Source organism: Euleptes europaea, chromosome 5, assembly GCF_029931775.1.
Source record: "Euleptes europaea isolate rEulEur1 chromosome 5, rEulEur1.hap1, whole genome shotgun sequence".
Classification (NCBI taxonomy): Eukaryota; Metazoa; Chordata; class Lepidosauria; order Squamata; family Sphaerodactylidae; genus Euleptes; species Euleptes europaea.
This window is the reverse complement of record NC_079316.1, coordinates 9,364,491-9,379,502: the sequence shown is the minus strand read 5'-3', so window position 1 is coordinate 9,379,502 and position 15,012 is coordinate 9,364,491. Positions and strand designations below refer to the sequence as shown.

General features: G+C 47.7%; 1 protein-coding gene across 1 annotated transcript in view; it reads right to left on the bottom strand.

Annotated features, from left to right (window-relative positions):
• Positions 1-984: 984 nt before the first annotated feature.
• Positions 985-15,012, bottom strand: part of LOC130477964 (cytochrome P450 2J5-like) — a 33,292-nt gene continuing 19,264 nt past the window's right edge. Inside the window, exons 4-9 of the mRNA XM_056850060.1 lie at positions 11,839-11,999; positions 10,116-10,292; positions 6,967-7,108; positions 4,621-4,808; positions 3,228-3,369; positions 985-1,163 (exon numbers count right to left, since the gene is read on the bottom strand). Coding sequence (XP_056706038.1) covers positions 985-1,163; positions 3,228-3,369; positions 4,621-4,808; positions 6,967-7,108; positions 10,116-10,292; positions 11,839-11,999 — 989 coding nt within the window. The remainder of the gene's footprint in view (positions 1,164-3,227; positions 3,370-4,620; positions 4,809-6,966; positions 7,109-10,115; positions 10,293-11,838; positions 12,000-15,012) is intronic.

Sequence of the window (15,012 nt, the reverse complement as noted above, 5' to 3'; positions counted from 1 at the left end):
ATGTTCATTTAGGCCCACAGTTACATTACTTGCCAATTTCCTCCTGATTGCAATTCAAGCATCTGGTTCTTATCTTGAAGGCCCTTCACAGCCCAAGGACTGCCTTTCTTGACCCAAACCTGGGCAGCCCCTCAGGACTGCCCAGAATTCTCTTCTGCCATCTGCCACCTCTCTCCTCCGTGAGGAAATGGGTCTTTTCAGCCAATGTGTCGGGTGTACAGAATGACCTCCCAGAGGCTGTATGCCAAGATTCATCTCTGATGACTCACAAAAGTCTATATGAGACCACTTTGAGGCAGAGAGTTTTCGTGGACTGCCAACGTTCTTTGGTTGGGTGTGGGTACAATTCCATTTGTACAACCCATTTTTCTGCTGATCTTGCTCGACGGTTTCATCCTGACTTAACTTCTGGTTATGTTTTTTTTCCCTGTTGTTGCAATAGCAGCCCCCTTAGGCTTTCAGAAAAGTGGAATACACATTTTTAAATTGAGTAAATAAATACCCCTCTCCCAACCCTGTATCTTCCCTTCTGATATGGAATTGTAGTAATGTTCCCTCCTCACATCTCCAAAACAACGTGGATTCCTAGGTCTTCTGAGGTCGATTCTTTCAGTGTGGAACCCCTATTGGGTCCTTTAGGACATAGGGTTGCTAGCTCTGAGCTGAGAAATACCTGCAGATGTTGGGGGTGGAGCCTGAGGAAGGGCAGGGTTTGGGGAGGCGAGGGACATCCGTGGGGTATAATGCCATAGAGTGCACCTTCTGAAGCTCCCATTTTTCTGGGAAAACTGATCTCTGTCAGCTGGAGATCAGCTGTAATCCAGGAGATCTCCAGCTACCACCTGAAGGTTGGCAACCCTATTTAGGACAGGAGTGCCAGAGGAAAAATGATACGCTGTGAGAAGCAAGGAAAAGCAGGCAAAGGGAAGCTGTGGGTGGGGTTGCAGTGCCAAATAAGGTCCTCTGTGGTTTTTGAAGTGCAGTCTAGCGAGGGACTGCACAGAGCTTGTATGGATGGGGATAGACCACGGCCCCTATTACAGGTTCTGTGTTCACTTCCTCCACTCCCTCTGGCAGGCGGAAAGAAAACGCTTTCAGGAGGCATGCAAAGAAAATGAAGAGCTGAGTCCGTGCGAATATCTTCCCCACACATGACCGATCTCCTGCAGAAAGAAGAAAGAAAAAGGCAGTAAGAATCCCATACCACTAGTTCTTGGAAGGCCATTGTCGATGTCACAATTAAGAGTACGCACTGCAGGGTACCTGTGGTGTACAGTTACATCTGAATTGCCTAGATACACCTATTAATGGCACAGCACATGGACACACTGCACAGAGGTCAGACTGGATGCATGCATGCACAGTAAATCAGAAGTGTGATCAAGTCACTTCAAACGTGACCATGTACAATGCATGTGGTGTATACTCTTAATGCATATATTTATTATTAGGGTTGTGCAAAAAATTTTTTTATAAATATCAGGTTTGTTGGGCCTGATTTTTTTTTTGTAAACCCGGAATAAGCCGAATACCCATACCAGTAAAGGGGTATTTCGGCTTTATTTCCATGTTTACCCCACCACCACCACCCGAAACCGGGCCCATTATAGTCTATGGGAAATTTTTTCAAAGCTCCTGTGGAGGCATTTTTGGAGGCAGAGTCACCAAATTGGTAGCATGGCTGCAAGGGACTTTCCTTAGATGGTCACCAAGGTTTGGTGAACTTTGGGACAGGGGCCCCAATTTTATGGGCCAGCAAAAGGGTTCTCCAGGCATTTGCGAGCCAAGCTGCCCATCGATTTTCAGGTTCAGAAGTTCAGCGTTGCCGAGGACTGGCAGAAAGAGCCGATTGGCAGGCTGGCGCCTCAAAGACTGGGGGCTCCCTTCGTATCTAGGGCACATAGCATGAGGCCCATGCAAATTAGCTTCCAAACTGAGGGAAATGACTTAAATGCAAGAAAAATAAGGCACGGAAAACATTTCTTTTGGCGGCAAATGACATCCTATAAACAGTACTTTATAGTCATCAAAAATCTGATTTCAAGAGATGGTCACGGTGCAGGGAAATGAAGCCGCTTCTCAGGGCAACCTTCTTTTTGAAAGCAGGTTTTCATGGGGGGGGGGTTGTGATATTGGAGACAGCCAAAGTCTCAACAATGGGGGCTGTTCTGAAGGAGACTGTTCATTCGCACAGGTGAGGAAGTCTCCTTCGGAAACCTGGTGGTGGGAGCAGCTGTCAAAGCCGATTCTTTTTAGTTGGAGGGTGTATCCCTCTGGACACGACTGGGTAAGTCCCGTATTTTAAATTACCCTTATGCTTGATCCAGCTTAACCCACTGAATGGTGTTGGTTGGTCAGACCAAGTTGGGTCTGATTACACAACCCCTACCATAGTTGGGGCCCTAACAAAACCAATCAAAGACAGAGCGATGAGAGAAAGCACAGAGCTGTGCCTCTGAGCAAAGGCAAATAGCCAACCCCAGTTTTCAGCAATCGCTTATTTGGCTTTGGGCAGATTCCCAGGTTTTGGTATTCTTTCTACCCAAAACCCAAATATTGCCTGGTTTATTTTCGGTTCAGTTTATTTTAAAATAACTGGTTTATTTTTGGTTCGGTTTGCCCTGACCTGGATGGCCCAGGCTAGCCTGATCTCGTCAGATCTCAGAAGCTAAGCAGGGTCAGCCCTGGTTAGTATTTGGATGGGAGACACAGGGGGGGAAACATTGTGGTAAAAGTCTTCGGGAAAACAACAGAGGAAAAATTACCGAAAGACATTTCCAACACCAAACAGAGGAAAAAATGTGCAGAAATCAAAAGTAAAATGTAGCTTTTGACGGCATGAAACGTAAACCATTTGTGCAGAAAAGGCCAAAGGCTGGCATAAAAACCTGCAGTTTAAATCTGCAGGAAGATACACCGGACTTAAACCTGTTTTATATCCAATTGACCACTAGAGGGAGCAACATATGTGTGGAACTGAACCCCCTTCCCTGAAGGTTCTTCCCAAGGAGATTCATCTGTCTCCCTCTATTGTTGTCTTCCACCAGTAGGTTAAGACTTTTTTGTTTTGCTGGGCATTCCCCCTGTAACTTTTATTGACCTTCCTCCTTGGTTGTGTTGTTGTGTGTTTTTGTGTGCACTGCTTATATGTTTATACTGAACTGTTTCTTTTATATATACTTTGTTTTAAATGCTGTTTTTGTGTTGAAAGATGACAGTGCGTTTACCTGCGGCGAATGGGAAGAATTCATCTCTAATGACAAATTTCCCATCGTTATCCAAGAAGTGGTTAGGGTTGAATTTCTCAGGTGTCTCCCATTTCGTGGGATCAAGGAGGACTGAACAAAGATCTGGGAGCACAAGGGTATCCTACGAGGAAGAGAAAAACAGGATCACACAGATATAGGTAGAAAGATCAGATGTGCCTGTAGTTGTGAAGGCAACATGGCTATCAATTCATCCCAAGGTGTGTGGATTATAGCGCTGGGGTTCAAGTGGAGACTCCAATGTGCTCACACTTAGAGTTGCTCTCTGGTTTAGGACATTTCTGGAGATTTGGGGTGTAGGCTGGGGAGGACACAGTTTGGGGATGAGAGGAACATCAGAGGGGTTCACCCACCAAAGCAGGTATTTTCTCTGAGGGAACCGATCTCTGTTGTCTGGAGATCAGATGTAACTATGGGAGATCTCCAGGCACCACTAGGAGGATGGCAACCTATAAATGCTTTCACTTCCACCTACCTGGTGAGCTGTGTTCTGGGTAGAAAGGCATAGTAAAAAGCCTGAATAGAAAATACTGACCTTTATGGACTGATGGTCTGATTCAGGATAAGGCAGCTTCATGTGTTCATGTGTCAGGGATCTGGGAGGAACTTGAAAACCCCTCCCCCTCCCAAACTCTGTGTGCATATCCTTTGGGACTTACACGAAGGTTTAGCCTACCATCCTGATGCATCCAACAAGGACCTAACTACATAGGTTTGCTAACTCCAGGTTGGGAATTTCCTGGAGATATGGGGGTAGAGCCTGAGGAGAGCAGGGTTTGGGGAGGGGAGGGACCTCAGCATGGTATAAAAACATACAGCTCGCCCTCCAAAGCAGCCATTTTCTCCAGGGGGATTGGTCTCTGCCATCTGGAGGTCAATAATCATTCCAGGAGATCTCCAGGACCTAGAAGGTTGATAACCCTGTCCATGCCAACCTATTCTAGGGAAGGACTATGGGGTATGCGAGTTGTATTAAGGAATGCATTTGCTGCCCAACCAAAAGGACAGCTTTAGGGTTGCCAGATACCTCTTTACCATCAATGGAAGGTTTTTGGGGCGGAATCTCAGGAGGGCGGGGTTTGGGGAGGGGAGGGACTTCAAGGCCATCGAGTCCAATTGCCAAAGCGGTCATTTTCTCCAGGGGAACTGATCTCTATCGACTGGAGATCAGTTGGAATAGCAGGAGATCTCAAGGCAGTAACTGCAGGTTGGCAACCCTAGGCAGCATGCTGTTGCGATTCTCAGTGGTACTTACGGAAGAACTTCCTAATTTCTGGCCATTTCTGGTTGAGGACATACGACAACCGTCGGCCTCTTGCATGGAAAAGAGGGGGGGGTGTAAATCGGCCTGTACCTTTGGAATTAAATTGCCAAGGATGTTCACATTCTCTGTACACAGTTTGAGGAGTCCGAATAACTTGACGTTGCTGAAGCGCTGGACCTCGTTCAATACGGCCCGGGTATAGGGCAATGTCTTCCGGTCATCGTAGCAGACTACTTTGAAGGATTCAAGACCATTGTCTAGCTCGTCTTGGACTTTCGCTGACAAAAACAAACAAACACAAAGGGTTGCCATTCAGAGGTGGAAAAGCAGAGGTGTCCAAGCAGCCCGGTTCTCTCAAGTACCTCTCTTTTTCAGGGCTCATGTACACAATACGCCCAAAATTGTTAGATATTGAGGGCCCATGGATTGTGATTGTGGTTAGAAAGAGTCAATTCATAGCACACAATGGGCGAAAACGCATGGTCGCTTTATCCTCCTTTAATCCCTGTTTCAGCCAGGATTCAGCCAGGATTGAACGCATGCGTTTCGCCTAATGTGCGTTCAGTCCTGGCTAAAACAGGGATTAAAGGATAAGGCGACCATGCGTTTTCGCCCAATAAAACAGAGTCAAAGACTTTTTCTTAATCAAACAAAAATCCTTTACTTTCCTAAACAGGGTAGGTTACATGGGATGAAAACAAATAACAATCCTTCTATCTAGTTCCCTATAAAACTTGCTAGAGATTCCAGCAGGTACTATGGCTTAAATCCCTTTGTCTGTGTCCCAGCTCAAGAGAGCTGAAACAGGCATCGTGCATTGGTGAGATTCAAAAAGCAACTGGCTATCCTGCCCTAAACCTTTACAACCTTAACAAAGGAACAGGGCAATAAAGACAATTCTAACTCCGTGACATTCTGCACGTTTGCAATGGCGATTTGCTAGCCAATAGACTACTGACATCTGTTATCTCATCATCATCTTGAGACTATCTAAACGGTTGATATAAACAGTTATACAACTTATATATAAGTTATAACTTATATATAACAAGTTTAACTGCCTTGACAGAAATGGAACTCGCATTGAATCCCCAACAAAAATGTTGGGGTCACAGGTGTGCAAACGGACTCGCAGTCAGGGGAAGTCACATTAAACAGTGCTCGTTCACTCGGCACGGCAAGGGGGAGAAGGAGCTTCCGGCTTCCCTCCCGCCCTGCTTTTGCCAGGGGAAACAGCAAGGGGGGCTTTTCACCCTTTTTCAAATTAAGCCACAGACTCCACTCCTGGAAATGCCCTTCTGTCAATTCCTTTAAGAGGAGCCGGGGGTGGGGGGGGAGAGGAAGAAGAAGAAGAGTTGGTTTTTATCAGTCAAACCGGCTTACAGTCACCTTCCCCTCCCCACAACAGACGCCCTGTGAGGTAGGTGGGGCTGAGAGAGCGCTAAGAAAACTATGACTAGCCCAAGGTCACCCAGCTGCTTTGTGTGCAGGAGTGGGGAAACCAACCCCGTTCACCAGATTAGCCTCCGCCGCTCATGTGGAGGAGTGGGGAATCAAACCCGGTTCTCCAGATCAGAGTCCACCACTCCAAACCACCGCTTGTAACCACTACACCATGCTGGTTTGCCAGTGCCTTCCTCTGCATAGCAACCTTGGTTTTCCTTGGTGGTCTCCCATCCAAATCCTAACCAGGCCAATCCAAATACTAACCAGGGCCAACCCTGCTTAGCTTCCAAGATCTGACGAGATCGGGCTCTACCATGCTGCCTTTCCTCCTATTGTATTGTATTGTGTTACTTAAGTATTGTGTTACTTTAATAAAAATCAAGCAGCACAGAATGACTCGTCTTCTATTACACGTTGTTGCCTGTGTTTTGAGCCTCACCCTTATCATAACTGGAACTCCGTGATAATCCCTTTTTACCCAGAGCCTCACTTCTCCCAATTCCGGAACCAGCCCTAATATTCATGGAAGTATCTGTTTTTTGGGGAGGTCTCCATGAAAGGAAAAGGGACAGGCTATGAAGTCACTCTGAGACACAAAAGCCATTCCAAAGGAAAAAAATTCCCTTGCATCCATCAACTGAAATCATACCCTTTGACACCCCTCAGTTAAAATTGTAGGATTTTGTTCCTTTCCACATCGATAAAGCATAAGCCAGTGCGGTGTAGTGGTTAAGAGTGCCAGACTAGTATCTGGGAGACCTGGGTTTGAATCCCCATTCATGCCATGGAAGCTCGTGGGGCAAACTTGGGCCAGTCACAATCTATTAGCCTAACCTACCTCACAGGGTTATTGTGAGGATAAAATAGAGGCGAGGAGAATTATGTAAGCCGCCTTGGGTCCCCATTTGGGAGAAAGACAGAGCACAAATGAAGTAAATAAAATTTTAAAAAATAAGCATCCTTCATGTGTTCCATACATGCTCGTCTCACCTTGGATATCAGGATGAGCCACCATGAAGAGCAGTGCCCAGGACAGGGTAGCGGCTGTGGTATCCGTGCCCGCGATGAAGAAGTCGGCAACGCTTTGTACCAGGTTGTCGTCATTAAATGTAGAATCGAAGTCGGGTTTCTCCTGTGGGTGGTAGTTGGAAATACAACAGGACAACCCAGGATCATTCAGCTGGTGCCGGCTGAACTGGAGCCATTGACTCTTGCCCTCCAAAAGAATGATTTTTAAAGCTTTGCTGCATGGCATGTTTGCATTGCTTCCCAAGTTTCCAGACAATCCAGGAGCCCCATGGCACAGAGTGGAAAGCTGCAGTACTGCAATCAGAAACTCTTCTTATGACCTGAGTTCAATCCCGACAGAGTTGGGTTCAAGTAACCAGCTCAAGTTTGACTCAGCCTTCCGTCCTTCTGAGGTCAGTAAAATGAGTACCCAGCTTGCTGGGGGTAAAATGTAGATGACTGGGGAAGGCACTGGCAAACCACCCCGTAAATACAGTCTGCGTAGTAAAAGTCAGGATGTGACGTCACCCCATGGGTCAATAATGACCCCATGTTTGTACAGGGAACCTTGCCTTGAGATGACAGACAGTCAGACAGACAGAGAGAGAGAGAGAGAGAGAGATGTGGAAAGGTATAGTATAGCCCGATGACATCAGATCTCGGAAGCTAAACTGGGTTGGTCCTTGGAAGGGAGACCTCCAACGAAGGTAATTGCAAACCACCTCTGCTTAATCACTTGCCTTGAAAACCCCACCACCACCAGGGGTTCACAGTGTAATAAAATATGCATAATTGTCTTGACTGAATTAAAATTACAGGGGCATAATCTGGCCTCTACAGGTATATGCTGAAATCTCCCACCGAGCATAGCCGACAGAAAGGCATTAAATCGGGCTCTTGAAAAGGCCCATCGAAAACTAGAAAATGTAACTGTTGTTAAATAAGGAACACAAGACAAACCTTCCCAGCTCTTTCATGATTTATAATGTCTTGGGAGAACAGCCAACTCATTTTGTAATTCGATATCTATGAGTCGTTGCTTAACCAGAATTTTGCTCTGTTTAAGCCTATAGAGGGAAGTTTATCCATTATCCTTTCGCTCCAAGAGACCTGAAGCTGCCTTATACTGAATCAGACCCTTGATCCATCAAAGTCAGTATTGTCTACTCAGACCAGCAGCGGCTCTCCAGGGTCTCAAGCAGAGGTCTTTCACACCACCTACTCGCCTGGTCCCTTTAACTGGAGATGCGGGGATTGAACCTGGGACCTTCTCCATGCCAAGCAGATGCTCTACCACTGAGCCACAGCCCCTCCCCTAACTTGTGGGTTAGATAGTAGTAAATAGGGTATCAGTCCACCAAGCTGAAGATGAATTTTTAGCCAGTAATTAAATATTATTATCCACGCCCTGATCTCAACTTTTAATAACCCAGCCTCCTGTCGGAGCACCACATTAGACATACACTTTGGAGCCTTAAATAAGGCTCTAAGAAAACTTGGTTGTAGACTCTCTAAAGGTAAAGGTCTCCTGTGCAAGCACCGGGTCATTCCTGACCCATGGGGTGATGTCACATCCCAACGTTTATTAAGCAGACTGTGTTTACGGGGTGGTTTGCCAGTGCCTTCCCCAATCATCTTCCCTTTACCCCCAGCAAGCTGGGTCCTCATTTCACCGACCTCGGAAGGATGGAAGGCTGAGTCGACCTTGAGCCGGCTACCTGAAACCAACTTCCATTGGGATAGAACTCAGATCATGAGCAGAGCTTGGACTGCAGTACTGCAGCTTACCACTCTGCGCCACGGGGCTCTCCAGGGGAGCATAATTAGTATAAGGGCCTAGTTGGGCACCATATATGAGTAGGGTTGCCAGGTCCCTCATCACCACCGGCTGGAGGTTTTTGGGGCAGAGCCTAAGGAGGGCGGCGTTTGGGGAGAGGAGGGACTTCAATGCCATAGAGTCCAATTGCCAAAGCGTCCATTTTCTCCAGGGGAACTGATCTCTATCAGCTGATCAGTTGTATTAGCAGCAGTTCTCCAGCTAATACCTGGAGGTTGGCAACCCTATATATGAGTTGTGCTAAGGATTTGGCCAAGAATAGCTTAATTGGCCAAATCTCCAGGAATTTCCTCACCTGGGGCTGGCAGCTCTACTTACAGGTCTGGGGTCATCTGAATGAATGAGCCCAAGAGCCATGTGAATCTCAGGGCAGCTCAACGATCCAAGTCATGGCCTGGTCCCATTCATGTCCCAATCTTCAGATTCGCATCCAGTCTTAGGGCTTATCCCATATGCCATTCAGTCAGAGACTCCAGATGTACAAGTTACAGGGTGCTCCTCACCCACATCTCCCCAGCTGAAAATCATGGGCTATGGCCAAGTGTTAATCTTTCTCCACCCCCTCACTGGCTACTGCTTGGGGGAGGGGATTTAGGATTGCCAACGAAAGGCTGAGGAATTGCTGGAGATTTGAGGGTTGATCCTGGAAAGGGGAGATTTTGGGGAAGGAGGGACCTTAGCAGGACACAATTCCATAGAGTCCACACTAGGGTTGCCAGGTGCCCGCTAGTGGCGGGCAAACCCCCGGTAATGTGCCCCTCTGCCCACCAACCAACTGAGGGCCAGCGGGCAATCGTGCATGCACATGCCGCCTCGCGAGCAGGCTCCTTGAGAGGTGGCACTTCCGGTTGTAAACTGGAAGTGTCACGTCGGCGCATGCGCACACACAAGAACTGCACAGAAGCCTCCCGCCGAAGGTGAGTGGGGACCTGGCAACCCTAACCCACACACGAACTGGCGACCACCAAATGGCAGCAAAGTAACCATTTTCTCCAGGGGAATTGATCTCTGTCATCTGGAGATCCGCCGTAATCCTGGGAGATCTCCTGGCCCCATCTAGAGGTTGGAAACCCTTGGTAATATGACATCACATCATTTTATTTTTCCAGTTATACATTGTTGGTAATGCCCACAATTCTTCCGCTAGTGTACTGTTCAGGCCTCCAACACTTTCCCTGAAAGTTAGCATCCATCTTACCATGACCATAAAAAGCTGCCAAACTGCTCTTTTTGCAGTGGGGTGCCAGGACATCTCAAAGGAACCAGATCCACATGTTACAAAACAGAAACTTACTATTTTCATATGAGCCAAATAGAAATCAACATAGCCCTTGCGCTCATGGGGAGGCCCGTTCTTCTTATGGTTTTCTACCTCCTTCCGGACAAAGGACCGTATAAATTCACAGGAGTTTATCGCTGTCTGGTGTGGTCCAGGGATGTATCTCATCAGTGAAGGAACCATGTTATATAACTGCAGGAAAGACAAAAGACAATGTATCTGAACTTTAAAGCTTCGGCAATCTAATCCTGAGTCACCACTGAGGGGCTCCCATTTCCATATTATGGTTTAGGATTGATAGGGTTTCCAGGTCCCTCTTTGCCACCAGCCGGAGGTTTTTGGGGTGGAGCCTGAGGAGGGCAGGGTTTGGGGAGGGGAGGGATTTCAATGCCATAGAGTCCAATTGCCAACACAGCCATTTTCTCCAGGTGAACTGATCTCTATCGGCTGGAGATCAGTTGTAATAGCAGGAACTCTCCAGCTAGAACCTGGTGGTTGGCAACCCTAAGGATGGATAATCCCCAGGCTTGGTCTAATAAAGCAGGTAGGCAGTCCCTGGCAACCGGCAGAAGGGTTGTGGGCGAGGGAGAAAACATTTTAAATAATACAACCTTATGTGTTTATTGCAAGATCATAGAGGAAGTGACAAAGGGTAGCTCTAGGAATCACTGGAAACTCTATGGTAAAACCATAGTGTTTCCGGTAATTCCTAGAGCTTTCCTTTGTGACTTCCTTATGAACTTCCAGTAAGCACATGAGGCTGCTTTTGGTCATTGGAGATCTGATTCGCTGTTCAGATTTTTTTTTTTAATTGCTTCAGCAGCAGCTGCCACCACAGCACAAGGATCTTCACTGCATTATTGTGTGTGTATGCAAGAAAATCTTTTAAACCATATGTTCATTTTAAAAGGCATACAGTTGAACAGTGCTTTTGTCTGAAATGTTGAAGACCTGCTATTATGGTTATGCATAACCTCACTCCCTGACATTTTGTGGTTGGCTCTGCCTCCTGCAGCAGCTATTTTGTGGCTGGTCCCACTTTCTGCGGTGGCCATTTTGTAGTTGTGCCCACCACCCTGTACCAGAATTCCAAAGAGGCCTGCAGGCTCAAAAAGATTAGGGACCCCTGACCCATACTATGTACTGAAACCCATCCCACGTATTGAAACATTTGTAATGTCCTGCATTAATGTTTTGCATCACTTTATATTTTATCCTCTATACTCTCTGTGGAAGACTGCATTCCTCCGTTGTTATGTGTACTTGAAAAGCTTTTGCTTCGTGAATTAAAGGGCTTTTCCGCATTCTCTTTTTCTTCATCTCCAAGTTCCTGTTCCGTCGGTGTTTTGGAAAAGTTTTGCATGTGTTTTGCTCCCTCTAGTGGAAGATTCGATATCACACCCAATTTTATCTAGAGTAAAAAGCTGCTGCTTAAATCAGCGGGGAAATGAACTAGGATTAATCTTCTGCTATGTCGAATCAACCACTAGAGGGAGTAAAACACTTGCGGAACTTTAAAAAGAAACACACCAGAGAAACAGGAACTTCCAGACGAGAAAAAAGAGAATGCGGAAAAGGCCAAAGTTGAGGGCGGAGATTCTGATGTCACACTTCATGGCATAGGTAGGCTTCAGTGGACAAAGGACAGATCTCAGCTGCCCCTAACTCGATGGCCTGGCTTGTATTATGCAGCATTGCTTACCTGTTGGAAAAGAAGAGGGGATCGACGACTACTCACCAGAACTCCAGGAGAGCCCCCGAACTTTGTAATGGTATTAATATGTTCCGTCAGCGTGTGCAAGGCTTCATTCTCGATGGGAAAAGGGTGCCCAAACGCAGCAGCGCAAATCATTTTGGAGACAGAATGCAAGATATGCCACGAAGGGTCCATGGGTTCCCCTGCAGACATAACAGCAGTCAGTCATAATCTCATCTTTCATTCCCTTCCTGTTCCCAGGGCATAAGGGGCATATAGGGACATTCACAGATCATCTTAGGGCCAGCGTGGTGTACTGGTTAAGAGCGGTGGTTTGGAGCAGTGTTCTCTGATCTGGAGAACCGGGTTTGATTCCCCCACTCTTCCACATGAGTGGCAGAGGCTAATCTGGTGAACTGGTTTTGTTTCCCCACCCCTACACATGAAGCCAGCTGAGTGACCTTGGGCTAGTCACACTCTCTCAGCCCCACCTATCTCACAGGGTGTCTGTTGTGGGGAGGGGAAAGGAAGGTGATTGTAAGCTGGTTTGATTCTTCCTTAAGTGGTAGAGAAAAACTGGCATATAAAAAAACAACTCTTCTTTTTATTCTTCTTCTTCAGTTCACGCATACAAGGGGAACTTATTTTCATCTGCCAATCTATACTTATGCAGAGGAATGTGTGGAGAAAGCCATGAAGCTGCCTTGGGGAGAAGAAAGACATCAATGCCATAGAGTCCAATTGCCAAAGCAGCCATTTTCTCCAGGCGAACTGATCTCTATCTGATGGCGATCAGTTGTAATAGCAGGAGATCTCCAGCTTGTACCTGGAGGTTTGCAATGCTAGGAGCAGCCTGAGGAGGGTGGGGTTTGGGGAGGGACTTCAATGCCACAGAGTCCAATTGCAAAAGTGGCCATTACCTCCAGAGGAACTGATCTCTATCAGCTGGAGATCAGTTGTTGTAGCAGGAGATCTCCAGCTAGTACCAGGAGGTTGGCGACCCTACTCTGCAGTCACAGCTCAACTCTCCTTTTAAAACTCCCTCCTCTCAGTTTCTAATCAATCAGACGTCAGCTGAAGAGGTCAAGATTAAAGAGGGGAGGGGGAGAAAGAGAGATGGGGGAATATCGCCCTAGTAGAGTAGGGGGAGAAATATGGGGAGTGATTGATGGAGAAGGGGGAGAGAAAGAGAGGTGGGTAAGATTGTCAGGGAAGAGGAGGGGGAGAAAGAGGGTGTGGAAGATTATTTGAGAAGTGGGAGAGGGAAGGGAGCATAGGCAGGGGGTGGTGACAGTATGAGAAAATATATATTATGTAGTAAAATGGTAACATGTAGAAAAAGGAGCAAGAAAAGATTCTTAAGGATGTGTCTCACTGTCAACCAAGATCAAATTTATTCATGCTGTCGTATTCACTATTACTACGTATGGGTGTGAAAGCTGGACAGTGAAGAAAGCTGACAGGAAGAAAATAGGTTGCTTTGAAATGTGATGTTGGAGGAGAGAGTCACAGGTACCGTGGACTGCCAACAAAACAAATCAGTGGGTTATAGATCAAATCAAGTCTGAACTGACCCTAGAAGCGCCAGTCTACGTGGCTGGAGGCAGTCAGAGGCAAGTTGGCTGGAATGGGCTTTTCCCCTCAATCGGCCCTGGAAATGGGATATGATCAGGCGAGGCAAATTATAAAAAAAAGGATACTGGATACGGAGCGCCAAAAAGATCTTGAGAATAGGGCTGTCAATTCGGTTCGGTCCGAACTGAAAATCAACCGAATTTCCTCTGATTCGGTGATTTTCTGTTCGGACGGATCCGAACACAAAACTGGCGGGCAACCGGGGGGGCCGAATTCAGCGAGTTCGGGAGTTCGCGAATAAATTCGGCCAATTCGGCCCCCCTTCAGGGGAGCCCGCTGAAAGGCGCGGGCTGCCCTTTAAACTGATCTGAGCCTCTCAGCTGGGAGGCGCAGGTCAGTTTAAAGGGCAGCCCGCCCCCCTTCAGCGGGCTCTGCTGGAGAGGCACGGGCTGCCCTTTAAACTGACCTGCGCCTCCCAGCTGGGAGGCTCAGATCAGTTTAAAGGGCAGCCCGAGCCTCTCCAGCGGAGCCCGCTGAAGGGGGGCGGGCTGCCCTTTAAACTCATCTGCGCCTCCCGGCCGGGAGGCACAGATGAGTTTAAAGGGCAGCCGCGCCTCTCCAGTGGGCTCCGCTGGAGAGGCGCGGCTGTCATTTAAACTCATCTGCGCCTCCCGGCCGGGAGGCACAGATGAGTTTAAAGGGCAGCCGCGCCTCTCCAGCGGACTCCGCTGGAGAGGCGCGGCTGTCCTTTAAACTCATTTGTGCCTCCCGGCCGGGAGGCACAGATGAATTTAAAGGGCAGCCCGCCCCCCTGCAGCGGAGCCCGCTGAAGGGGGGCGGGCTGCCCTTTAAACTCATCTGAGCCTCCCAGCTGGGAGGCGCAGATGAATTTAAATGACAGCCCGCGCCTCTCCAGCGGAGCCCGCTGAAGGGGGGTGGGCTGCCCTTTAAACTGATCTGCGCCTCCCAGCTGGGAGGCGCAGATCAGTTTAAAGGGCCCCCGCGCGCCTTCAGGGAATCCCTGAAGGCGCGCTTCGGCCGAATTTTCCCCCGAACTCCGGATCCCCCCGAATTACCGGGGATCCGAAGCGGGGGAGTTCGGACTTCGGCACGTACCGAACCCACAAGGGTCAAATTCGGCCGAATCCGAACTGTACCGAATTTTTTTTTTGACAGCCCTACTTGAGAAGGCACCGACTTTTCTTTCAGCAGAACAGTCCAGATTTGTAGCCTCTCCTGCCACCTACCTCTCCCAATTAAAAATCTTCAGATAAAGGAAAGCATTCACCCTTGCTAGATGCCAAGCTCTTCCCTCGGCAGTTTTGGATGGGAGATATAGAAAGGTTCCCTTGGAGGATAGGGTATGTCCCTGTGCTTTAAAGGAAATTGAAACAACGGAGCACGTTCTACTGCGCTGTCCACTATACCAAGAGGTCCGTTCTAAGTTTATCTTCCCCTGGTTTAGTCGGCATCCCAGCCATTCAGGTCCGGGGTATACTAAAATGTTGCTTATAGATGAAAATCCACAGGTTACAGTAGGAACGGCAAAGTTTTGTGCAGTGGCCTGTAGAATCCGCCAGACGCTGCTGAGAACATCGGTATGCCAATAATTTTAATGGGTAGTATATATAGTTTGCAAAT